General features: G+C 38.8%; 1 protein-coding gene across 1 annotated transcript in view; it reads right to left on the bottom strand.

The window, feature by feature from the left end:
- CTNND2 (catenin delta 2) overlaps positions 1 to 26,884 on the bottom strand; it is a 538,472-nt gene that overhangs the window by 103,931 nt on the left and 407,657 nt on the right. Inside the window, exon 16 of the mRNA XM_072413368.1 lies at positions 13,660 to 13,833. Within this exon, the coding sequence (XP_072269469.1) occupies positions 13,660 to 13,833 (174 nt within the window). The remainder of the gene's footprint in view (positions 1 to 13,659; positions 13,834 to 26,884) is intronic.

Below are 26,884 nucleotides of genomic sequence, written 5' to 3'. Positions count from 1 at the left end.
GCTCAGATCCCCCCTTCTTTCCAAGGCTTCAAGTGCGGCTATTTTCTTTCTTCTGTCACCTGAACTTCACTGCACCGGTGTTCACTGCAGAAAAAAAGTGCGAATCTCACTGCACACGTGTGAGATTAAGCTTTTTTTTTACATTATAGGAAAGACTCTGATCACAGGTCATTTTCATCGGATATATATTTATGTGGGCTTTGTAGTATTTTTGATGCGGATTTCAAATCTGGATAAGTTTTCCTTAGCAAGTCTAATTTTTGTGATGCAGCTAATTATATATTGTGTGAAATGTGTTAACATATTACAAAATTTAATGAAAGTTTTCTTTTTTTAAGGTTAGAGACCACACTAACTGCGATTGATTTAATTTGTCATCAAGCCTAGAAATTGCCTTAATGATCCAGACAGTTTCTGTTACCTGTGTGGTTCATTCACTGCGAAAGCAAAATGTCGCCAAATTACCACAGAACCTAAAAAGATATACAAATTATATTTCTGCTGTCCACTTGATGATTCATTGCCAGTTCCGGTACTGCCACATGATGGACTTGCTTCTGTAGAAGGTAATGAGGAATGCACTGGAGTTGCAGCCAGTTACAACCCTGAATCATGATCAGGGTCTCGTTCGTGATCTAAATCTCTCCAAAGACAAAGCAGAACTTCTTGCTTCAAGGCTTAAACAGAAGCACTTGTTTGCAAAGAGTGTAAATGTAACTCACTACAGTCATGATATAAATGCACTCTTTACCAGTTTGTCACAAGAGCATGTTCCATCTGAATTGCATCTTCATTGATTCCTCTAAAAGAAGTTGAAAGCAGTCTTACTGCATAATGTTTACTTTACCAAGTTTACCAATTGCCTATTCTGTTAACCTAAAGGAGTCCTATGACAACATGAAGTTACTACTTGAAGCAATCCAGTAAAAAACACACCAGTAGAACATCTCTAGGGATCTAAAGGTCATTGGCTTGCTGATGGAAATGCAAGAAGGATTCACAAAATATTGCTGTTTCCCATGCCTGTGGGACAGCCGATCTACAGGAGACCATTATGTCAAGCGTGATTGGCTACCAAGAGATACCTATAAGCAGTGTCAAGTTTCTGCCTCTGGTTTATCCGCTTAAAATATTTCTGCCACCTCTCCATATCAAGTTAGGCTTGATTAGGAACCTTGTAAACGCCATGGGTAAATCAAACTACATGGGTTTTCAGTTCCTTGTTGAGAACTTTCTAAACATAAGAACTGCAAAAATGAAGGAAGGGATATTTATAGGGCCACAGATCAAGTCTGTTTTGCAGGATGATGTTGTCAAACAATCTCTCCCAGCAGTTGAGCTAGAAGCTTGAGATGCATTGAAGTGGCTGTGTGAAAAATTCCTGGGCAACCATAAGTCTCCTGTATACAAGGAAGGAAGTTCAGAATCTGCTTGATTCATACCAGAAACTGGGTTGTCACATGTCATTAAAAATAAATTTCTTCCCGGAAAATCTTGGTATGGTGAGTGACGAACAAGGAGAACCAGGACATTCAGTTATTGGAGCACCACTACCAAGGTTTCTGGAATGAAAATATGATGGCTGACTATTGCTGGATGCTGTACTGCGACAATTCAGACAAAGAGTACACAAGAAAATCATACTCTAAGCATTTCTGAAGAAACAATGGTACCTGACTGACACTGTTCAGTAGATCTTTATCACAGTGTGCCTTATTTTACTTCACACTGAAGATGTATTAACATTCACTTCAATAGTGCTTAAGTTTTAGTACAAAATACAAGCATGTACAATGTTAACTAAAATAGTACTCAGGAACTGTTTGTGTTAGGCAAAAACTGAAAACAGATCTGAAATCTGCTCGAAAAACAGATTTAGAAAAGTTTGCTGTGGTTTCTGATGATTACCAAAACTAATTTTTTGTTGACCAGTGTAATCAGATTATGCATTCCCGAGGTCAGAGAAGCAGCCCACAGCCACATGTCAGAATATCTCAGGAAACTGAAAATTTCCCTTCGGTCTTTACCAACATGCTTTAAGAGCATCATGTGAGCATGTGATCGTAAGATGAGGGTGGGATAGTCAGTGTCCCCCACTCATTACCGCCCATCATGTGTTAGCAGATGGGGACAGGTCAGCCAGTGTCCCATCCTCAAAACTGCCCATATTCTATAAAAAAAAAATTCTAAAATTTTTTTTATAAAAAATAAAAGCCCATGAAATGTATCCACCTGAGTGGGAGTGTGTAATGCCATTATCAGCAGCACAGTGTGATTGTTGTGTGTGTCATATTCTGCAGCCTAACAACTCATTGTGTTCCAATCTTCATATATCCTAAAATGTTGGTCGTAACGACTTGAAAGTTTCTGGGTACAGAGGGGAAGCTCATTTTCTTTTAGGAATTTCCAGATATAGGGGTTGCACGTTTAAAAAGTTTTGAAAATGGAAAGGCAAATGCATCTGGTAGACCAAGATTGAGAAAATGCAAATTGAGGACATCCAGGGCCACTTACATAGCAAGAAGCATTGGGGTGGGACCCCTAAATTTTTACCTACCTTTCACAAAACTATAACCGTCATACTTTGCTACCCTGTCTCTTTCTCCTTTTTGAACCCCAGTTTCTCTGGAATGAGGAGATGTGTTGCACCTCAAGATTGTTTATAGATATTTATAGATATATGTGGATAGATATATATGTATATATATGCATGTGTATAGGTGCAGGAATGTTGTGTTTAAACATGGAACCTGTTTTTCTCTGTACTGGCCATCTGGATCACCTAGGGGATGTCTAATCAGTGGTTATCAAGGAAACTCAACCAAGGAACAATAAACAAAACAGATATTAAACATGCCAGTACACAAGATCCAGTTCCCATAACAAACTAGTTACCAGTAGGACCCTCAAGGGGTAATAAATCCATCAAGCCTGAGTTAGCAGAAGATGGATGAATAACTGGACAGGTGGGTTGGGGCGATGACCCAGCTGGACCTTTTGTTGACCCCTAAACTTCAACTCCAGTTCCAGATTCACATATTAAATTAAGCTGGGAGGTCCATCAAATTACATTAACCAATCCCAATCTAGTGGGGTGTGTGTCAACCGATGGTCATTGTACAGAACACACGCACTAACCAATCCAAGAGCCCCAAGGATACCTAATCAGAATTAACTATAAAAAATGGGAACTGAGAGAATTGAGATCTGTCTTGTCTTGCTGGCTCTTGCTCGGGCTTGCTCTCTTTGTCTCCTGAGGGTCTCCTTAGGTAAGCTGGTATGGAGTCCTCTTCTGAAGGAAGTAGGCTGCTGAGGTACTCATTAACCTCTTAGCAGGTAGCTATAAGATATTCCTGATTGTAGTCTTATGGGTGTCTAAAGTATTATTGCAATTCTTTGCCATTTTGTAATTACTGTATTGTGTACTAAGCATTATTAGATTACAGGAGTTTACTACTAATAACCTTATTTCCATGTACTGTATATATTATTGATTGAAGTTCGTATAGCATATTATATTTATATATATCATATATCAAACAATATTGCTGTGTACTTTATGTTTCACCTTGTTTTCCTAATTAAACTGTTTTGAGTGACTAGCTATCATTTGTGCATAAACCTTGTTTCATTGAGTATCTATATAAATTGATAGGGGATAGAACATCCATATTTATGCAAATAATATTCCAAATCGACAATGTAGGAAACCAAAAATACGAGTGAGGGACATGTGTATAAACTCCCTAAAATTTCATTGGCATGGCATCATTTGAACATAAAAAGCTCTACCTATCAAAACATGCTGTCCTGTTATACATATTTGTCTGCTTCTCTATCTTGAACCCTAATTTCTCTAGAACTGAAAGAGGTGCAGGTGTAAACAAAAACATAGGTGCAAGTGGCCGACACTTTTGGTAACATCCCCCAACTTCCATCACCATGGCATCATTACAACACAAAAAACTGTGCCCATCAAAAGTGCCTCCCTGTTACACAATACTGCATCCTTCCCGTATCTGAACCTCAATTTCATGAGTTATTGATGTTCTAATGATGCCAAAGTGATAACATTTTAGGAGGATGTTAGCCACAGATGTTCCCTACGTGAACCTACATTGTCAGTATCCTACACCTTTCCATTCTAGAGAAATTAGGGCTCAAGTGTTAGAAGTGGGCAGTAACGTGTAACAGAGCAGTGCATTTTGATAGATGGAATTTTTATGTTCATAGTAATGAAATTTTAGAAGGAGTTAGCCAAAGGTGTCCCTCACTTGCACCCACATTTGTGGTTTCATACACCCCACTCTTGTAGGGAAATTGGGATTCAAAGAAGAGAAGCAGACAGGGCAGCATAGTATGATAGTAATAGTTTTGTGAAAGGTAGGTAGAAATTTAGGGGTCCCACCCCAATGCCCCTTGCCAAAAAAGTGTCCCCAAGTTGCATTTTCAATTAAGGGCTCCTAAGTTTTTAAATTTCCCCCTATCTTGATATTATTGAAAGCTTGAGGCTTTATTTTTCATTACGACTGACGGTTTAGGAAATATGAAGGCTTGAACACAGCGAGTTGTAAGGCTGCAGAATATGACATGCAGCCTTTACACACACACAGCTATCACACTGTGCTGCCAATTACATCATTATACACACATATACACAAACATTTACAGGCAGCTTTTTTTTTTTTTTTTTTTTTTAATAGAAGACTGCTATCAAATGGGGGCGAGAATGTCTGTGTCGACCCTAACTAAGCTGTGCTAGCTCTAATCTTCTGAACAGATCACAGCTGGGCACAGCGCACCCCCACCATGATCCTTTTAGAGGATTACAGCTGCTGATAAGAGGTGGGCAGGGAAGGCATGACAGCTAAGTGCTCTGCCCACCAGAAAGGGGCTATGGAGAACTATGTATTACATTTCATGCAAGTATATTATTCAGTGATTATTTCAAACTACATTTTCTGGATTACTGTCTTTTCTGCAAGATACAATTCATATGCTACTACATATGGTATACAATTCATAAGATACTTGAAGGTATGAATATGGATGCAAATACATTATTGGTTACGATAGACTGAGTCTTTATATAGTAGTTTGTAACATGATAAAAAGAGTGGTGATAGTAAGATAATTTTTAAAATGTCTAAAATCAAATTTACCTCTAGGTGCAGGGGATGGTGATTGGCACATGTGCAAGCCTATACTTTCAAGGGTGGAAAAATGAACTGTTTGGCAATGAAGATGCACCAATGTACCCATGTCATAAATTAGCCTGGCATAGATAGATCAACAATAAGAGTTTAAGGAATTTGGTAACTTTCCTAATATGAATTCAATAATTCAATATTCAACCTATTTTTCATTTTTGAATAGAATGACCAATTAACAAGAAAAACTACTATGGCAAACACAATATTAGTAACTACTAGTTCTCCTCGAATGCATTTATAAACAAAATACTAATAGGGTATTATCTTGGGTTAAGAAGAATATTACTGATTAAAAAAAAGTTTAAAAAAAAGCCTGCAAAAAAGCTATGAATTCAGATTGACAGGATCTATTGTTTTGTAAGAGAAACAAGGAAGTATAATTTAGTCTAATCACTAAATATACTAGTCAACATTAATTATTTTATAAAAGTTTAGAAACAAAATTGGCTTTTACAGACCAGAGGCAAGATATTACTGAAACATTTTGACATTTTTCTTAAGATAACATACCCTAAACCTTTCACAAACCTTAAATTGTAATACAAAAGGAGTAATTTATCTATTTTGTTGCTGTGAATCATATTATGTAAGCAAGATGATACATCCTTTTAATAGATGAATTGCAACACATATTTTCTATATATCTAGCAGCAAATTGAATTCCTCATTTTTAAATGTCATAATTCATTTGGATATCTGTTTTGTTATTTTAGATAGAATATATAAAAATAGTGGGAAGAATCTTGACCAGAAAATTTTAATATATAAATCTTTAAAGTAAGGGAAACCTATTTCTCAGAACGTATGACCATATAAGTTTTAAATCTTTTTTTTGTGATAATAATTAATAATAATAATCTGACGGGGTTTAGTAGAGGAACTCCTCAACCCACTTTCCTTATTTAATTGTTGTCCAGGATGTTTTGTATCTGTATAAATTACTATTAATCATAATGATTCATTATAGCATTGTTTAGTGCACATAAAAAATTATTTGTTTTAATGTATCTTATATGTATGTATTTTATATGTATTATGTTTAAAAAACTATTTGGAGAGATAACAAATAACCTATTTAAATAGAATATTATATAATATAGTGATTCTTTTATATAAATCAAATGTTAAGAAAATTATTATGAGATTTGGTAATGATAGACTTAAAGTCAATGGCAATTGCCTTGCAATGGTGTAATATCATTTATTTGGCATTTAGAATAAATTGATAACAATCGGGATGCAGCTGGTTGTGGTTAGGTAAGGATTAAAACCTTTTTGAAAAGAATTTGTGAACAAGCTTTGGAAGACACAGATAAAGTGTCTCTTGCATAAACAAGCCTAATGTTCCCTCCTGAAACATTTTATCTTGATCCCTATCGAGAAAAAATATTAATAAACTATATACAAATGGTATAATAAAACATATTCTCATGGGAAAGCTATATATTAGAAATAATACATCATATTAGTGAATGTGTGGATTTCTTTGCCTTCTTCTCCATTTGATGTTTTGGTATGTATTGTTTGCAGCATTGTCTTGTTGGTACCATTGAGTGTTTTAAGCTGTGGATTTAACAGCTCTTTTAACAGCATAACTGGTTTTGTGTCCTATTTACATCACTAATGAACCAAAAGTGATATGGATTAAGGACTTTATTAGTTAGATATTGGATTGTATATAATGTACTATGGGCTAATTTTACACTAGCAGTGAGGCTGTGGTGCATTTACCGCTTCCTCACACCAGGAAGCGCTGCCACTTGGTAAGACGTTACATATAGCATCTCTCTGCGGCAGCCTGCCTAGGGAATGAATAGGGGCTGCAATGGGTTGTACTAGTATTACTCACTGCCGCCAGCTGTGGAATGTATAGATGCTGGCTCTTTGAGAACCAGCTCTGCTGGGCAAGTGCTCAAGTGGCTGACAAGGTTCCAACTGCAGGATGCAAAATGAGTAGGCAGATGAGTAATGCTGTTTAGCATGGATTTTTATTATTATAAGCATTTTCATTGTTTTTCTGCATGTTTGATTAACTTTGTTTTTTCACATGAGTAAATAAATTGTTTATTCTTTATAAATATTGATTGGTACCTTTAATTGTACCAGATAAGCTCAAACTCCCTTAAACATAAAAGTGGTTCTGGGTCGCCATGGAAGAGTACAGGAACGCTGAGGCTCCTACACACTCGGAGGTATTTTGCAATTAATCGGCTCATTCTACTCCTAAAAATACCCTCCACCTGTTCCTTAGGCTAGGGGGACCCGAGCGACGGATAAATTCAGTGCTAAATCTGCAAAACACGGCTCCCCGACACTGAGCAAGAAGAAAGACAGAAACCGCATGCAGAGATCCAAGATGGCAGACGGCCTCTCCACACATGCTACTGCAGAATCGGAGGATGCAGAGGGAGATTTGATGTGTACCCCAAGGGATCATAACAAGATAGCAGAGGCAGTGGCACTACTTTTAAATCCCACTATACAGGAGGTGATAAGGAGTTAAAGTCACTGAAGCAGGAAATCAAAAGTCAATCCACCAGACTCAATTCTGCTGAAAGCAGAATCTCCACTAATGAGGATGATTTACTACAAGCTAGATCACAGTTGGCGAATATGGAAGCCCAAGTACATCTTTTAACTGACAAGGTGGATGACTTAGAAAATGGATCATGAAGGAATATTTTAGGAATTATCGGTCTTCCTGAATCCATCAAGCCTAATCATCTGTCTCAACTTTGCTCTTCCACTATACCAGAGTTACTGGGGCTAAATGTTATCTGCAGAGTGGAGCGCGCCCATCGTTTGGGCCCTCCTGTTTCTGATCGCAAACAGCCCGGATCGGTTATTGTAAAATACCTGGACTATGCGGACTACTCCAGGATCCTTTCTGCTTTTCGAGCACAACACAATCTTTCCTTGGAGGGAACTCATCTCCTGATTTTTGCCGACTGCTCCGCTGAGGTGGCGTGTAAATGCAAACACTTTCAACAGGTCTGCACCCTGCTGGTTAAATGCAAAACCCTATTCACTTTAGCATACCCAGTCTACTTGCATTTATATGATTTCCAAGGCGATAACCACACTTTCACAGCAGCAGAGGAGGAATTCATTAAGAGTACCACTGATGCCCCAGAGTCCTAGGGAACGTGCCTACCTCACAGAACCCTCAACCTTCTCCTCTGCCTGAGGGCAACACCTCACCGGATCGACCCACACCCTCACATACTGCAATATCCTATCGAGATGCTGTGCTGAAGAAGTCCATGGAAGGGCAGTCTGAAAAAAGCTCAAGCAAAACCCGCTGAGCCCAGTCAGGACTGCTCACCTTTTGTGCCTTAATGGCCAAAAAGTCATCGTACTATATGTGGATCGTTGCCTTTATTTTTCTAATTTTAGTTTATCATTCTGTTTACACCTCCGAGTGAGAGCCGATCTCTCCTTCTCCCTGTTTTTTTAGATGGAACGAAATTACCTACTACTTTGTCTGATGTATATTTCCCTGTGGCTTTTTGTGTTACCTTTTGTTCTATTTTTTCTATTTATTTGTGTTTGTTTTTACATCCCCTCGAGAGCGCATACCATCCGCTGACATGCTGATATTTGCTATGGAACTAGCCCAATCAGTCACCTACCAACGGCTGACACTTCACTTACTGCTTCCCCCCCTACACCCGAGTTTTATGCAGTTTTCTGGCAAGCTCCTTTTTTATTTACTGGTAGACTGTTTTGTTCTAGTCCACTGTTTCCCTGAGATTATGGAACAAGCTCTGGATAAAGCGCCGGTTTTGCGCTGCCTATATAGTTATAAGATTATATGTATATGTTTTTGTACAAATATATATGCCCTTTGACATGCTATGTCTCATGCTCTGCGTATAGTTTCCTGGAATGTCAAGGGGTTGAGATCCCCTAATAAACGAATGGCGGCATTGCGCCATTTGAGGCGGCTGGGAGCAGACATAGTTTTGTTACAGGAAGCTCACATGGATGCACAGGACTTCCCTAGGAAGCGCAAACGTTGAGTGGGGGAGGTCATGGGTTCTCCAGTGGTGAACAGGAAAGCAGGTGTTCTGCTGTTACTCTATAAAAATCTACAAGGGAGGATTGTTTCCTCTCATTTCGATACAGAGGGGAGGCTTTGCAGAGCCACTATTGAGTTTGCTGACAAGACGATTTCTTTTCACAATGTGTATGCACCTAATTCCCCCAGGTTATCTTTCTTTAAACACCTGACCCATTGGGTATCTCTGGACCATACAAGGTTATAGGGTGCGACTTTAACATGGTCATGGACGAAGGAAAAGATAGGCAATTTAGACCTACTGCGACACAAGGTTGTCACACTGTATGGGGGCCATCTGTTTCCACTCATTTGTACACCTGGGTTAATTTAGTGCAATTACATGATGTGTGGAGACAGAATTACCCACTAGAACGTCAGTTCACGTTTTTCTCTCCCCTCCATTCTTCTCATGCTCAAATAGATTACTTGTTCTGCTCAACCCCACTACTTCATTTTGTACGTAATACTGCACTTGAAACAATCCCAATCTCGGATCACTCCCCTGTTCAACTAACATTGTCTACTACGATCCCTAAAGGGGACGCTATTGTATGGCAATTCTCTACCTTTCTTTGTACAGATCATGCCTTTCAGGCTGAACTACATTCAGCATGGTATACGTATGTTGTGACCAATGGTGGACACAGGAATGATCCGAGATTGTTTTGGGAAGCGGGGAAAACCTATATGGGAGGTTGTATTATGCAGTATGTTGCTAGGAAAAAGAAGCTAGTTAGTGAAAACTACTTCAAGTCCTAGAATGACCTACGCCAGGCGCAACAGCACCTTAGGGAATCCCCATCCCAGTCCTCTAGAGATAAGTGGAAGAAAGCAAAGGCTGAGTTTGAGGGTTGGAGAGATATTAACAATTTAAACAGCGGTACACCAAAATGCATTCTCATTAGTTTGGGAATAAAGCGGGGAAGATGATGGCTAATCTCGTGTGACCACCACATATCAATCAAGGAATTCTATCCTTGCTGACCTCTACCGGGGCTATAACGACAGACCCTGCAAAAATTAACTCACAATTGGCAGATTTTTACACTGGCCTATATGCCAAGAGGTCCGGAAAGGTTGTTTCTGACCTATCTCTGTTTAGTTCTTTCACTATGCCCGTATTTACACAGGAAGACTTGGACTATTTAAACTCCCCAATATTGGATCAGGAGATATCAGCTACTATCAAAGGGCTGTCTAATGGTAAATTGCCGGGCCCAGATGGCTACATGGCTGAATACTATAAGTTTATGAGTGCAGATATCCTAGATGATTTACAGTTATATACGACTAAGTGGACTCAGGGCACATATTTTGCTTTGGGGCTGGAATCTCATATTAAAGTTATTCTTAAGAAAGTCAGGCACCCGAGATGCCCAGAGTCATACTGCCCCATATCGCTCATAAATCTGGATTCCAAAATTTTATCAAAGATCCTGGCCAATAGATTGGCCTCGATCTTGCCCTGCCTGATCTCACCTTCTCAAGTGGGATTCGTGCGAGGCCGCTCAGCGGTGAGCAATATTCACAAAGTGCTGGTAGCATTGGAACATGCCAAGCAGCACCCACACGAGGATATCGCTATTGTTAGTATAGATGCTGAGAAGGTGTTCGATAGTGTGGATGTTGCCTGGCCTTTCTCAGTTCTGGAGAAAATAGGTTTTCAAGGACCTTACTTGGCATTATTGCTAGCAATGTACAACGCATCATGTGCCAAGGTACACACCCCAGGGTTTTTGTCAACGAACATACGGCTGGGGAGGTGCACCCGACAAGGCTGCCCCCTCTCACCCTTGTTATTCAATTTGGCTATTGGACAACTGGCTATTTGGCAATTTGGCAATTGGTGTCATCTGCAAACACAGAAATGGCGCTTTTTTTCGCAAACTCTGTATCATTTATAAAGATGTTAAACAGTAAAGGTCCCAACACTGAACCCTGGGGTACACCATTATTAACCTTAGACCATTCAGAGTAGGAATCATTAATTACAACTCTCTGGATGCGATCTTTAAGTCAGTTCTCTATCTATTTACAGATTGACTTTTCTAAACCTATCGACCCTAACTTGCCTATTAACCGTCTGTGGGGTACAGTGTAAAATGCTTTAGCAAAGTCCAAGAACGCTATATCAACTGGTATTCCACTGTCTACCTGTTTACTTACTTCCTCAAAAAAAGAGAGAAAATTTGTTTGACAACTTCTGTCTTTCTTGAAGCAATGCTGACTATTACTTATATTATTATTTTCTAGCAGAAACTCCTCTATGTGGCTCTTTATCAAACTCTCTAAGACCTTTCCAACTTTGGACGTTAAACTAACGGGTCTGTAGTTACCTGGTAATGACTTTGCTCTCTTTGTGAAGATAGGAAGCACATTGGCCTTATGCCAATCCATTGGTACCTTGCCAGTGACTAAAGAGTCTCTAAAAATAGGAATAATGGCTTTGAAATAACTGAGCCCAGCTCTTTGAGGACACATGGATGTAATTTATCAGGTCCTGGTGCTTTGCCAACTTGATTTTTCCCAGCTGTTTCTCAATCATATCAATTCTGAGCCATTGTAACTCATTTAAGGCAGTGACATTGCTATTATGAATTTGGACTTGAGCTCTGTCATTTTCCTTCGTGTACACAGAGCTAAAAGTGTTTAGTAAATCTGCCTTGTCTTTATCCCCAGTTACCAACCCAGTGACATCCTTTAAGGGGCCTACATGCTCAGATCTGATCTTTTTGCTATTAATATATTTGGAAAATTTTGGGGGGTTTGCCTTACTTTCCTTTGTAATCTGTCTTTCATTTTGAAGTTTTGCACATTTTATCTGCTTTTTACATCTTTTGTTATATTCTTTATAGGTTTCAAATGATGAAGGTGATCCTTCATTTTTATATTTTTGGAATGCCCTTTTCTTGAACCTTATGGCTTTTTTAACACCAGCTGTGAGCCACATAGTTTTAATTTTAGCCTTTTAAACTTATTACCCATTGGAATATATTTTTCAGTTTGCTTTCGTAGAACAGACTTGAAACTTTCCCATTTCTGTTCTATGTTCTTTGAGGAAAATATTGTCTCCCTTGACAAGTCACAGAGAGCCTCCCTTAATAATGGAAAATTTGCTCTCTTAAAATAAATGTTTTTATCTTTCCTGTTTTTACTTCCTGTTTACAGCTACATTAAATGAAATCATATTATGGTCACTGCTACGCAGATTCTCTTTTATTTGCACATTTGTTATAAGCTCTGCATTGTTAGAAAGAATTAGGTCCAGCAGAGTATCATTTCTAGTTGGGGCTTTTATAAACTGTACCATAAATTTATCTTGTAATAAATTCACAAATTTCCTCCCTTTTGCTGTTCCTGTAGTGCCATTACTCCAGTCAATGTCAAGGTAGTTAAAATCTCCCATGATTAAAACACTTCCACTTTTTGCTGCTTTTTCTATCTGTGCTAGTAGTTGATTTTTTATTTCTTCCTTAGCACTGGGGGGCCTATAGCAGACTCCAATTATTAATTGCGTGTTATTCAACCCCACATTTAACCACCCATAATGCCTCAACCTCATCGCTTGTTCCCTCCACAATTTCTTCTTTCACATTACCTTTTAGATCACTTCTCACATACAGACAGACACCACCACCCTTTCGTTTGACTCTGTCTTTACTAAAGAGAGTATACCCAGGAATATTGACAGCCCAGTCATGCGAAGAACAAAGCCAGGATTCAGCAATACCAACTAGGACATAATTCTCCTCACACATTAAGGCTTCCAACTCCCCAATCTTGTTTGCTAAACTTCTAGCATTGGTGAACAGACTCTTTAAACCATTGCTGCTTTTACCATCATTGTTTGCCAAATCATTTTGTTTTTCAGTACAGCTAGTACTGCACAATCCAATTTTTGTTTGTAACATGGGAAGCTCATTACAAATATCCATAATCCTCCCCCCAACATCCCCAATCCACCCTCCCCTAGTGTCTGACCCCTGACCAACCTTTCTGCCACCTTATTTGACTGTCCCACCCCCCTCTGTCCTAGTTTAAATATCCCTCCACCATTCCCCTAAATCTTTCCCCCAGCACAGCAACATACATACATATAAATTGCATTAATAACAATTCACCCATATGTGGTAATTATTACATGTTTTGATGTGGTCACTAGTAGCATTATTTTGTAAAAACAAATAGAAGTCATTATATCCTTCATTATTTTGTAAAAACAAAGAGAAGTCATCATACCCTACCCTCTACCATTATCCTACCCACCCTTCCCCCCAAAAATACATATCCAAATAAGCTACAAAATGTGAATATGGACCCTGTTTTACTGTTTTTGAACATGAGGTACACTATGTAGCTACATTTAGTAATTTAATGTCTTACCTTCCAGCTTCCTGCAGCTAAGTTCTGTAATGCTCCAGCTGCACCTTCCAGAGTGTCTGGATTTGAGCATTCAGAAAGAAGTGTGAGGTAGGGCTTAACTATTGATGGATGCCATAGCATCTGGATTCCTTTTGGTGGGTCTACACAATCAGGGAAAGGTCCAACCCCATCCCACTGCAAAAAAAGAAGATACATTTTCCTAATTTTAATGAAAAAATAATTAATTTTACAAGAATAAATAGTTTAACTTTATAGTTCAATAATTCTTTATTAGCAGATTTTATTATTTTACATAGCAGAACATACATATAGTACAGAATAAACAAAAAAATATAACAAATGAATCTTAATGAAAAAAAAGGGGAAGGAAAAATTTAGAGCTCAGGGAACAGAGAAAAAGAGAATATATAAAAAAGATATAAAAAGATCTAAACATATAGAATACCAATTTTGCCAGCCAATACAAAAGGAAAATACAAAATCAACTTAAGCACAGAATCCACTGTAAATCGTCTATCAACCTACAATACTACAGGAAGAATCAAGGAGCCAAAGTTCCCACTTAATAGAAAATTTGTCATAATTGGAATTTAGAATAGCAACTGTCTTTTCATACGCACAACAAAGATTCAGGTCCGCTATAACATCTTTATAGTTAGGAATTTGAGTGTTCCTCCATAATTTGGTAATATGCATTTTTGCTAGTAAAAGAATCCGAATAATAATAGATCTGATACAAGTGGGAAACCGTCCGGTATCTAAATGCAGAATAACCAGTTCAGGTGTGGGTAAAATTTGTATAGACGTGATATCAAAGATCAATTGTAATATAAGATTCCAGTAGGATCCAAGAGATTTACAATACCAAAAAATATGTGGCAACGATCCTATTTCACCGCAGTTTCTCCAGCAGTGTGCCGAGTGGGAGTCAGAGAATTTAGACAACTTATAAGGAGTCAAATACCAGAAATTAGGTGTTCGTTGGAAGAGATCCCAATGATTTTCACATCTAGTAGCTCTATAGGTATCTATAATGGCGGCAGCCCATTCAATAGGGGTATAATTTATACCTAAATCTTTAGTCCATCTGCGCATATTGGTAGATAGGGAAAACTCTAGATTTCCACTAAGCATATTGTAGTATTTAGTTATACTATTTTTATGTGATAGAGGTACTTGGAAAAGATATTTCAACGATATGTGTATATGTAACTCGGGCTGAAGATTAATCTTTTAACTAAATGCCTGATTCTCCAATAGGTGTAACATTCAGTATCAGCTAAAAGGTATTCTGTCTGCAAATCAGCAAACGATTTGATACCATATGGAGTGAAGATATCTTTTAGCTCACATATACCACAACTCACCCATCTTGTTAAATTAAGCTGTGGAATGAATACTTCTAGAACTTTTAGATCAGGGTGTATGGTCAAATGAGATCCTGAAGTAGAGGAGAGTAAAACAAAATCTCTCCAACACTTTAGGGTGACTTTAATTGTAGGGTACAGAGAAACGGGTACAGGAAATCCCAGCTTAATAGCTATCAGTAGGTGCTTCATATTGGACATAGATATTAAGTGTTGCTCCATCTCAACCCACAGCTTATGTGGGGACAGGTTCCACCAGTCATAGATTTGAGAGAAGCTGTATAACAACAAGTTAGGTTTGGTATCCCCATTCCTCCAAATTTCTTATGTCTTGTGAGTATTTTGAATGCGCACCTAGGTCTTTTCCCTTTCCATATAAAGATCATAATCAATTTTTGCAGTGACATAATATATTGTTTAGGGAGAAAAATTGAAAAAATAAATATCTTTACCGTCGCAACTCTACCTGCCATAGAAATTTCGATTTTCTTCTATTTTTCCAATTCTGTGGATATTGCTATCAATAAAAAGGGAAAATTAACTTGAAATAGTTGCGAAATGCTAGGCGGGATTTGAATACCTAGAAATTTAATTGCCTTATTCTCCCACATATAGGGAAAATGAGTTTTAATAGAGAGTTTCAGATACGTTGGAACATGTATACCCATTACTTGAGATTTAGAGGCATTCACTTTATAGTAGGAGATCTTAGAAAAATCTTCTAGCAATTCTTGAACAGCTTTCAACGACGCTTCAGGTTGGGTAAGCATTAAAACAATATCATCAGCAAAAAGATTAATCTTGTGGACTCTATTACCTATCGTTACTCCAAATATCTGCATACTAGAATGTATATATTCCGCAAGTGGTTCAAGCAACAGTATAAATACCACTGGGGAGAGTGGACAGCCCTATCTTGTCCCATTGGTGATCGGAAATGTAGACGAAAGGGCTCCAGACGTAAAGATTCTCGCAGAAGTACCTGAATACAAAGATATAATAGCTGACTTAATAAAACCTGAAAATCCAAATTTGTCTAAAACCTTGGATAAATATCCCCAATGGACCCTATCAAACGCCTTCTCTGCGTCTAAAGACAAAAACAAAAAAGGTCGTTTGAGAAGGTCAGCATATTTCAAGATATTAATTAGGCGTCTGGTGCCATCGGCAGCCTGCCTATTTTTCACAAACCCTACTTGGTCTGGGTGTATTAATGAAGGTATAATATCTTCCAATCTGTATGACAGTACCTTAGCAAACATCTTCACGTCTGTGTTCAAAAGAGATATAGGTCGATAGTTACTTGTGTTTTGGAGATCTTTACCCGGTTTGGGAATTGTAACTATCACTGCCTGTAACATCTCTGCAGGGAAAGAACCTCGAGCTGCAGCTAAATCAAAGATCTCCTTTAGGTGGGGTACAAATTTATGGGAAGACATCTTGTAATATTCATTGGGAAATCCATCCTCTCCAGGGGACTTCCCATTGGGAAGTGATTTAATTACTCTAATTATCTCTTGGGCTGTAAAGGGGGCCGATAAAGAATCAATTTGTTCAGGGGAGAGCTTAGGCAAGCTCACTTTACTCAGAAACTTATTTAAAAGTTCAATACTGGGTTGAGGAGTCAAACGGTCTTCAGCCAAAATATATAGAGAAAAATAATAATTTTTAAATGCAGCAGCTATATCAGTAGGACTATAGCAGAGTTTTTGAGATATTGGATCTTTTAAAGCAAAGATTTTTGATCTGAGATGTCGGGGTTTAAGACGACCTGCCAAGTAGGCTCCCGCTTTATTATGTAAAGCGTATTGATTTGCTTTGAATATATGTTGGGATTTTTCAAATTTATAGATCAAGAGTGATCTTAATTGGTGTCTATCATTGATTATTGCATTAGACAGCAACTGAGATGGGGATTTTTTTATTGATAGCATCATTAGATTTAATACGCTGAAGGAGATCTAAAATTTGTTTTTTTGCAGAAGAGCAAATTTTTATACAAACCCCTCTTATAAATGCTTTATGAGCATTCCATAGGGTGAAACGGTCAGTCTCCTCCAAGTCATTTACTTTAAAAAATACTACTAGATTGTAAGCTCTTCGGGGCAGGGTCCTCTCCTCCTGTATCACTGTCTGTATTAGTCTGTCATTTTCAATCCCTATTTAATGTACAGCGCTGCATAATATGTTGGCGCTATATAAATCCTGTTTAATAATAAATAATAATAATAATAATAAAAAATAGGCTTTGTGCTTCTTCCACTTGTTGAGCCATTTTCCGATAAGACAGTAGAAACGTGTTGAATTTCCACAAATTGCCAGGTAAAAACGGAGAGTCCACAAATTCAACACTTTTAGGCGCATGATCTGACCATGAAATTGTTCCTATTGTTGAAGATTTAATCTTCTGCAGTGACCAAAAATCAGTAAGAAAGAAATCAATCCTTGAAAATGAGAGGTGTGAAACCGAGAAATAAGAATAATCTCTTTCTGTACTATGTTGACATCTCCAAACATCGTATAAATCGTGATTTGAGAAAAAAGTCGCCAACTGTGGTGGAGGTCGTTTGGGTGAAGTGGATGAGTCAATCGTATAGTCCCCCCCTGTGGCATTAAAGTCCCCACCTATAAGCAGGTTACCCTGCCAAACCTTCGAGACCTTGGCTATAAGTTTCGAAAGAAATTGCTTTTGTTTTGTGTTTGGGGCGTAAACATTCACCAGATCCTTGGGGATCCTCCAGATGGTTGAGATATTGAAAACGAACAGAATCCTTCACTCCTATAAGGACACCACATTTTTTCTTTGTTGCATTTGCCATATAAGGATGGGGAAATCTCCTCAGTTTCCAGTTGGGTATTTTGCCTTGTGCAAAGTGTGATTCTTGTACAAAAATAAGATCTGCATTGTGAGTTTGAGCTTCCCGTAAAAGTGATGCTCTTTTAAAAGGATTATTCCATCCTCTAGTGTTAATGGACAAAAACTGAATACCCATAACAATTGAGGAAACACTTATTTATCACTTGGTGGATACTGTGATTATTTGTGAAGCGAGACTGGCGCAGCTTGGTACTTGAAAAATAGAAAAATAAACAAAAACAAAAGAGGGAGAAACAGAAAACAAATAAAAACATCCTGGAGCACTCCAGGTCAATGGGCAGATAAACTCCTCTTTGGTTTCTCATGGAGGGGTGAGAACCAATTTAAGGCACTTCTTCAGGAAAACCTTAAATCTAAACAAATAGAAGGAGCCAACAATTCTACGTAGTAATCTGGTTATTCACAATCATAACCGGATCGCTTAGACATCTAGTGGAAAAAAAAAAAAGAAAAAACAAGCAGGAACTATTTGTGTTCACTCTGAGACCATGCGTGTAGGAGTCTTAGCTTGGTGAGTTTGAGAATCCTCCATATCAATGTTCCAACTTGCTAGAAGTTGTCTGCCAGCTTCTATATTGGGCATCCGGTAATATTTCCCCAGGTAAAACACAATCAATTTTGTAGGGAAGCCCCATTTGTACGGGATTTTCTTTTCTCTCAAAATCTTGGTAATCGGAAAAAAGCTTTTACCTAGCTTGAAGCATATTTTGAGACAGATCAGTAATATGAATATATGTATACACTTCAGGTAACGGTGGCGGTTTCCTAGCCGCATACAGCACTTTCTCTTTCATATGAAAAAAATGTACTCTAATCAAAACATCTCGTGGAGTGTCCGGAGACAGAAAAGAGGGTTTCGGAATTCGATGTGCTCTATCAATTAGGAGATCACTTTCGGAGGCCATAGGAAGTAAACATTTAAAATAAGCTGTCATAAAGCCTGTTAATTCTCTTAAAGCAATTGCTTCAGGGATCCCTCTGATTTTAATATTATTTTTTCTTGATTGATCCTCTATATATCAGCAAGTTTCTGCTTGATCCATTGTATATCTGTGCTCTGGTCACTATGAGCATCTACCAGATCATTATGAGCATGAGATAATTCATTAAGTTTCTCTTCTAAATGCTGAATTCTCTTTTTATGTTGTGTAATAGAAGATTTGATTTGAGTAAACATGCTAGCCATATCTTGATGTAAAAAGTGCTTTAAAGAAAGCATCATTTCCTTCATGGTAGAGATTGAGAGCTCTTTGTGATGTACAAGAAAATCTTCAATGGTAAGGCAGGAAATGCCAGTGGGCCTAGGTATCATATCATCAACCTGGGGACTAAATAATGGAGGTTGCAATTCAGCTGCATGGTTATCGGTGTTAAGCTGGGAAGCTTTTATAGAGCCGGGTGACTCACCAGAAACAGGGTCCAAGCGGTCCACGCAGGGAGATCTGGTGTCCGCCGAGGATGGTGAAGACGGAGAATCCAGAGCTGCTGAAGGAGAGGTAGGCCTCGATCCCGCGCCATCTTGTAAGTCTGTCGCGTCCTGCGTCTTAAAGAAGCTGGTGAGTTTCCGCGGCTCGGGTTTCGTTTTCTTCCGTTTTGTCATCCTTTCCAGGTATAAGTACTCTGAGGCAGCTAATGAGTAGCTTTTAATCCAGTAATGTAGGTGAAAATTTGCTGTGGTAGTCGCTAACGGCTCCCCCGATGTAGAGTAATTTGATCAAGCGGCCATCTTGCAGCCGGACAGACACGCCCCCCCATAAATAGTTTAACTTTAAATACTGTATTTGCCATATAGTGAACAGCATTTGTCTAAAACATATGATTTCACTTGTGCCATAGGGCCTGATTTACTAAACCTTTCCAAGGCTTACTACTATATATATATATCTAAACCAAAACACAGTTTACATGCCATCCTAGAGATACTGACACAATGTGGACAGATCTCAGGATATTCCAATAACCTGGATAGATCTAATGCTCTCTACTTAACTAAATTTGTGCGACCTAGATGCACCATACTGTTTGTATGGTATATAAAAAAATTGCACTATTTGGGGGTTTAAATTCCAAAAAACCCCACTAAACTTCACAGGTATAACATGCAGCTGTTATGACAATATGTAAAGGATCAGCTTTTAAAATGGTCTCATTTTACCCTTTCATACCTAGGCCAAATAAGCCTTAAAAAAATGTTTCCCAAAATTCTTGACACCATACAAATGTTACCTATTATCTTGAAAACAAAAGTATTACAAAATTTTTAGATCCTTTATTTGGGCTGGTAAGAAAGCAAGGCTGGTCATGTGCATTTTGCAGCAATCAGTAAAAATGGAGGTCCCAACTTCCCACATATGGCTTTATATAACTGGGCTGTGATTACGAGACACATCAGAGTCTGGCTGCATGACACACACTGCTAAACTGACCCAGACTTGGATCAACAACTGCTTCCCCATTTTAGTCTAACCTTTGTTCCACATGTACATAGGGAGTTACTACCACCCAAAGTCCTTGAAAATCCCCTTTTGTATTTGTGTTAGTATGTATGGCAAAAAATTAGAAACAGCCACTCTTCTCTCTTGTTGCCATTGTGGGAGAACCCAGACATGTTACGAGGGACATCTGATATATCTCCCCTCTACTCCTACCAGATGGGGACTTGTATCTCCCCCCAGTGCTTGAAATGTGGAACACAGGAGGCTGATCTATTCCACATGTTATGGAACTGCCCACAGATCAAAAGTTTCTGGAGGCTGGTAATGTAATACGCTTGCGCTATTTGGTAAACTATTTATTGCTAACCCCCACCTGGGTCATCTTTGGAAGTCTAACTTTACAGGGGATACGTATTGCCAAAGGATGGGGGAAACTTTTGTCAATTATATCATTGGTGGCCAAAAAGTCAATATTGCACAAGTGGGTAAGTCAGGACCCTCCTAGCTTAGTTTTTTTTTTCTTAGATAAATTACAACATGTATTTCAAATGAACTGGATAGAAGCATCTTTGGATAAAGAGCGAACGAAAAATAAACAATAAAAAAAGTATATTGTGTAAAAACTTTTGGCAGCCTCCAAGCAGTGTTCTTGTTCGAATTTGAGTCGTCCTAACGTTCAACCCGAATATGGCTGTTCGAATTCAGGTAGACCCGACCCGAATTTTGTTGGATTCAATGCCCCAAATTCGGCCCTCCCACAATGCCCGGGGACCTCCCCCATAATGCCTAGGGCCCTCCAATAACAGCAGGGATGCTCTCCTCCATGCTTGTTGTGGCAGCCAGCCGATTGGCTGTCCATCACTGCATGCCACAGAGGCCTATATAAGACCAGGGCGTGCCTGCATTTACCACTCCTGACAGAGATTTGTTAGCATTACAACCTTTCTGTGCTGCTTGGCTTGCTTTGTCAAAGTAAAAAAAAAGTGCTTTACTTAAACTGTGTCACACTATTAGTAAGATAGATTGTTGGATTGTACTGTATTGGTGCAGTCCTGAAATCTACTGTACACGGATAGGTAGTTTGTTTCACTGTTATCTAGATAGATACATAGATAGATACATTGATAGATAGATAAATAGAGAGAAAGATAGATAGATGCTCTCCTCCATGCTTGTTGTGGCAGGCAGACGATTGGCTGTCCGTCACTGCATGCCACAGAGGCCTATAAAGGACCAGGGCGTACCTGCATTTACCACTCCTGACAGAGATTTGCTAGCATCACAACCTTTTTTGTGCTGCTTGACTTGCTTTGTCAAAGTAAAAAAAAGTGCTTTACTTAAACTGTGTCACACTATTAGTAAGATAGATTGTTGGATTGTACTGTATTGGTGCAGTCCTGAAATCTACTGTACTCAGATAGGTAGAGTGTTTCACTGTTAGCTTGTAAGATACATAGATACATTGATAGATTGTACTAAGAGACAGACACATAGAAGCAGTGTATACAGCAGTATATAGTTTGTATACTGAGCTGCATATTACAAACGTCACCACTGAAGGGAAGTGCTGCATACAACACACACAGCGCACTTGCATTTTTGGTGTCAACCCCCCAATAAAAAAATCCACTGTACAGATTTCCACCTTGTGAAACATATTAGCTACAAAGTATTTTGCACGGTGTCAAGCCACACAAAACATTTCTACAATGTCTGGCTAAATGGTAAGGGGCAGCTTTGGCAGGGGTGGCAAGCAAAGCAGTATGAGTTTGTTTTTAGCTGCAGACCCGAGAACAGGAAGCACTGCTGTTGGTGGTGGGCGTCTATTATTACCACACCATGAACAAGAGGTAGTAGAGTACATGACCCAGCCTGGGTCAAGTAATTTTACCCCTCTTTATCCCAGTCCCAGACACAGGCCTCACAGGTGTCCCAAACAGTCCATGATACTACTGTTCCTCCTAGTTCTTCATCAGCGGCTGGAAAGTCTTGAGTACAGCAGTATGAAGAGGAGCTGGAGAGCGTTGGAGAGGGTTGGAGAGCTACAAGCATTCCTTCAACATGCTCAGTTGTTTCAGTCATCTGACAAAGGGAGTCAGTTCACAGGCTTTCCCCCCATTTCACCCGAACACTCTGAGCCAGACGAGCCAATTCAAACTGGGTAGAAAAGGCCGCTGCTTCCTTTCAGCATATACAGGTAAACTGTCTCTTCTGATGATGATGATGTCCTTGATCTGACAATCTAGCAAAACAAGGAGATCATCCTTGACAACCGTCAACATCCTCAACAACCGCGGACCGCCACCACAACCACCAGCTCCAGAGCACCTTTCGGCCCAATTAGATATTCAATCGTGTGGGCATTTTTTAATGTCCATAGTGATGACAACACTATGGTCATCTGCAAACTGTGTGCTCAACACTTGAAACAAGGCAAAATCCCAAACAAACTTGGAACAAGTTGCATGAGCACACATTTAAAAAGCCACTATCCGGAACACTTGGTCAAAGCATAGAGCATTGTGCGACCCCCCCGGCCCAAGAAGCAAGCTCAAACTGCTAGAACTTCCTCCACTGCCTTTCCTCCTTCTGCCACCAAAGTTACCCGTGCTGCTCCGTCCTGCATTCCTCTGCGTGAACCGCCAGTATGTTATGCCTAAGCGACAGTATTTTGCAGAAAAATGTGTTTCTGCTTTGCAGGAACACGTGCAGAGCAATGTGCCCATGGCCCTGCACCACAGTTAGTCGAGCAAGCATGGAGTGGGAAGATATATTTACTATACAGCTCACTGGGTAACTTTGGTGGCAGCAAGGGAAGATCCAGCTGCAGCAAGGCCTGCATACCTACCTCCCCCCAGAGCACATCGCCATGCAATCTCCTACTTAACCTCCACTTCTACCTCCTCCTTTGACTCTTCTGCCTCAACCTCCAGGGACACTTTGCCGTGGGGACCCAGCACCTCCCATTCGGCAGCCTCTGTTTACTGCCAGCAACAACCTGCAGTTTGCTTTTTCGGTGCACAATTAAGACGTTGCCATGCAGTCCTGAGGTTGCGAAGCCTGAGTTACCTCAGCCACACGGGCACAGCCATTCTAAGTGCCTTGCGGGAGCAGGAGGACATATGGCTAACTCCCAACAGACTTCAGCCAGGCAAGGTCATGTGTGACAATGGGGCCAATCTGCTGGCAGCCAAGCGTTGTGGGAAACTCACACACGTACCTTGCCTGGCTCACGTCATAACCCTCATAGTACAGCGCTTCCTTTAGGAATTACCCAGGCCTCCAGCCGCTGTTGCTGAAGGCCAGAAAATACAGCAATTGCCAATGACACTTAGCAGTGCTACTCAGTCATGGTGCAGGAATACCTGAGCTCTACATGGGACCTCTGCAACCTGCAAAGCCAGGACCTACTGGGCTACTGGGTATCCAAGCTTAAGCAGTGGCCGGAGCTGTGTGTTATCTGAAGAGCGTTCAGTGCAGCCGTGGGCGTAATGAGTGACAAGCGGATTCGGCTCTCTGCAGAAAATGTCGACCAAATCACTTTTATTAAAATGAATAAGGCTTGGATCGGCAATGACTTCAACACCCCCCTCTGCAAAGTGAACTGATTAGTCATCAACTGCTGCATGGCCTGCTGACATCTTGATGGGAAGAGCACGTTCACAGTCTTCGGCATCTCCTTCTTCTCCTCCCCCTTGTGGCCCTCTACCTCTATTCTGTCTCTGAGGCCTATAACTTGCAATGTAGCTGTGTAACTGGCTAATTTTTTTTTTTAAAAAGGGCCCTCTGCCTCTATCTACTTTGAGGCCTATATCACTTTTAACGGAGCTGTGATTCATAATTAAATATTTGTATTATTAGTAGAGAAATACAGAAATGTTTCTGTCCTTTTAGATTGATAGCAAGTGGTATCAAAAATAAATATCTGTATTTTATTTACAGAAATACAGAAGTTTTTCTAGCTTTTTTGATAGATAGCAAGTAGGATCAGAATGAAATATCTGTATTTTTTTACAGAAATACAGACATTTTTCTGTTTTTTTTGATAGATTGCAAGAGGTATCATAATTAAATATCTGTATTATTTGTATAGAAATTTTTATGTTTATTTTGATAGATTGCAAGTCGTATCAGAAATAAAAATATGTATTTTTTTTTTAAAGAAATACAGAAATTTTTCTGTTTATTTTGATAGATTTCAAGTGGTATCAGAATTAAATATCTGTATTTTTTACAGAAATACAGACATTTTATAGCTATTTTGATAGCAAGTGGTATCAGAATTATATATCTGTATTTTTTTAGAGAAATATAGAAATTTTATGGCTTTTTTGATAGCAAGTGGTATCAGAATTAAATATCTGTATTTTTTTACAGAAATACAGATATTTTTATAGCTTTTTTGATAGATAGCAAGTGGTATCAGAATTAAATATCTGTATTGTTTTACAGAAATACAGAAATTTTTATGGCTTTTTTAAAATATAGCAAGTGGTATCAGAATTAAAAATCTGTATTTTTTTTACAGAAATTTTTCTGTTTATTTTGATAGATTGCAAGTGGTATTAGAATTACATATCTGTATTTTTTTTTAACAGAAATACAGACATTTTATAGGTTTCTTGATAGATAGCAAGTGGTATCAGAATTAAATATGTCATTTTTTACAGAAATAGAGAAATTTCATGGCTTTTTTGATAGCAAGTTGTAACAGAATTAAATATATGTATTTTTTTTACAAAAATACAGAAATTTTATGGCTTTTTTGATAGATAGCAAGTGATAAAAAAAATAAACATCTGTATTTTTTTTACAGAATACAGCCTTTTTTTTGTTTGTTTCAATAGATTGCAAGTGGTATCAGAATTAAATATCTGTATTTTTTACAGAAATACAGAAATTTTTCTGTTTATTCTGATAGATTGCAAGTGGTATCAGAATTAAAAATCTGTATTTTTTTTACAGAAATACAGAAACTTTTATGGCTATTTTGATAGATAGCAAGTGGTATCAGAAATAAATATCTGTATTTTTTTTACAGAAATACATTTTTATGGCTTTTTAGATAGATAGCAAGTGGTATCAGAATAAAATATCTGTAGTTTTTTTTATAAATAAAGAAAATGTTCTGTTTATTTTGATAGATTGCAAGTGGTATCAGAATTAAATATCTGTGTTTTTTGGAGAGAAATACAGAAATTTTTATGGCTTTTCTGATAGATAGCAAGTGGTACCAGATTTAAATATATGTGTTTTTTTACAGAAATTAAGAAAATTTTCTGTTTATTTTGATAGATTGCAAGTGGTATCAGAATTAAATATCTGTAGTTTTTTTACAGAAATTTTTATGTTTATTTTGATAGATTGCAAGAGTTTTCATATTTAAATATCTGTATATTTTGGAGAGAAATACAGAAATTGTTATGGCTTTACCTAACAGCAGTACCTAACTCTATAGGTACAAGATACTAATGACGCCCATGCTCCCGTCTCAGAGCCCACCACCAACTCCTTCTGCTGTAACTGATGCTGTCGCCTGCCCAGTACCTAACTCTAGATGCAAGATACTAATGCCGTCCACGCTCCGTCTCAGAGCCCACCGCCTCCTGCTGCTGTAACTGATGCTGCCACCTGCCCAGTACCAAACTTTAGAAGCAAGACACTAATGCCGCCTCCTCCTCCTGCTTTAACTGATCCTACCGCCGGCCCAGTACCTAACTCTAGATGCAAGATACTAATGCCGTCCACGCTCTGTCTCAGAGCCCACCGCCTCCTCCTGCTGTAACTGATGCTGCCGCTTGCCCAGTAGTGTTGATTTTGGAATTCGGGTTGTCCCTATATTCAACCCGAATATGGCTGTTCGAATTCGGGTAGACCCGACCCGAAAAACACGGGATTCGACAGCAAAAATTCGGGAGGAAAAAAAAAAAATTTTTTTTCTTAAATTATTTATTTCATATGTGTTTTTTCTATTTTAAACTTGTTCTTTTTTTATTTTTTACAGGTTATCCGACAATGACATTATGAATCCTAATGTCATTTTGGGATTCCTGGACCGTGGGAACTTTGCGGTCACAGCTAATTGAAAGCAGGTGCCTTCAATTAGCTGTAACCGCAGGCAATACGAGGGCAATAGTATCTCCATTCATACCTCTACTGCTCTGTGATTGGCTGAGAAATAGGAAACCCTGATGACAGCTCAAGCATCATCAGGGTTTCCCCTTTCCTCAGCCAATCAGGGAGCAGAGCAATCAGCGGAACTTTACTATGCCGACAGCTCTGCTCCACTGATCACTCGTCACAGTGATGTGATGTGCACAAGTCTCCCCATTCATCTCTAGTGCTGAATGGCTGAGAAATGTAAAACCTCAGCCAGAGCACTAGAGGTGAATGGAGAGGCTTGTCCTCATTTACCCCTAGTGCCCTGCAATCTCTCACTGTCAGGAGGATTTCCAGGGCTCTGTTCATTGCAACCCTGGAATTCCTCCTGTCATTGGGATAACCTGTAAAAAAAAAAAAAAAAAAGTTTAATTACACAAACACAC

The sequence above is a fragment of the Pyxicephalus adspersus genome, chromosome 5, assembly GCF_032062135.1.
Source record: "Pyxicephalus adspersus chromosome 5, UCB_Pads_2.0, whole genome shotgun sequence".
Classification (NCBI taxonomy): Eukaryota; Metazoa; Chordata; class Amphibia; order Anura; family Pyxicephalidae; genus Pyxicephalus; species Pyxicephalus adspersus.
Note: the sequence above shows the minus strand (reverse complement) of the source record. Positions and strands in the feature narration are given on the sequence as shown.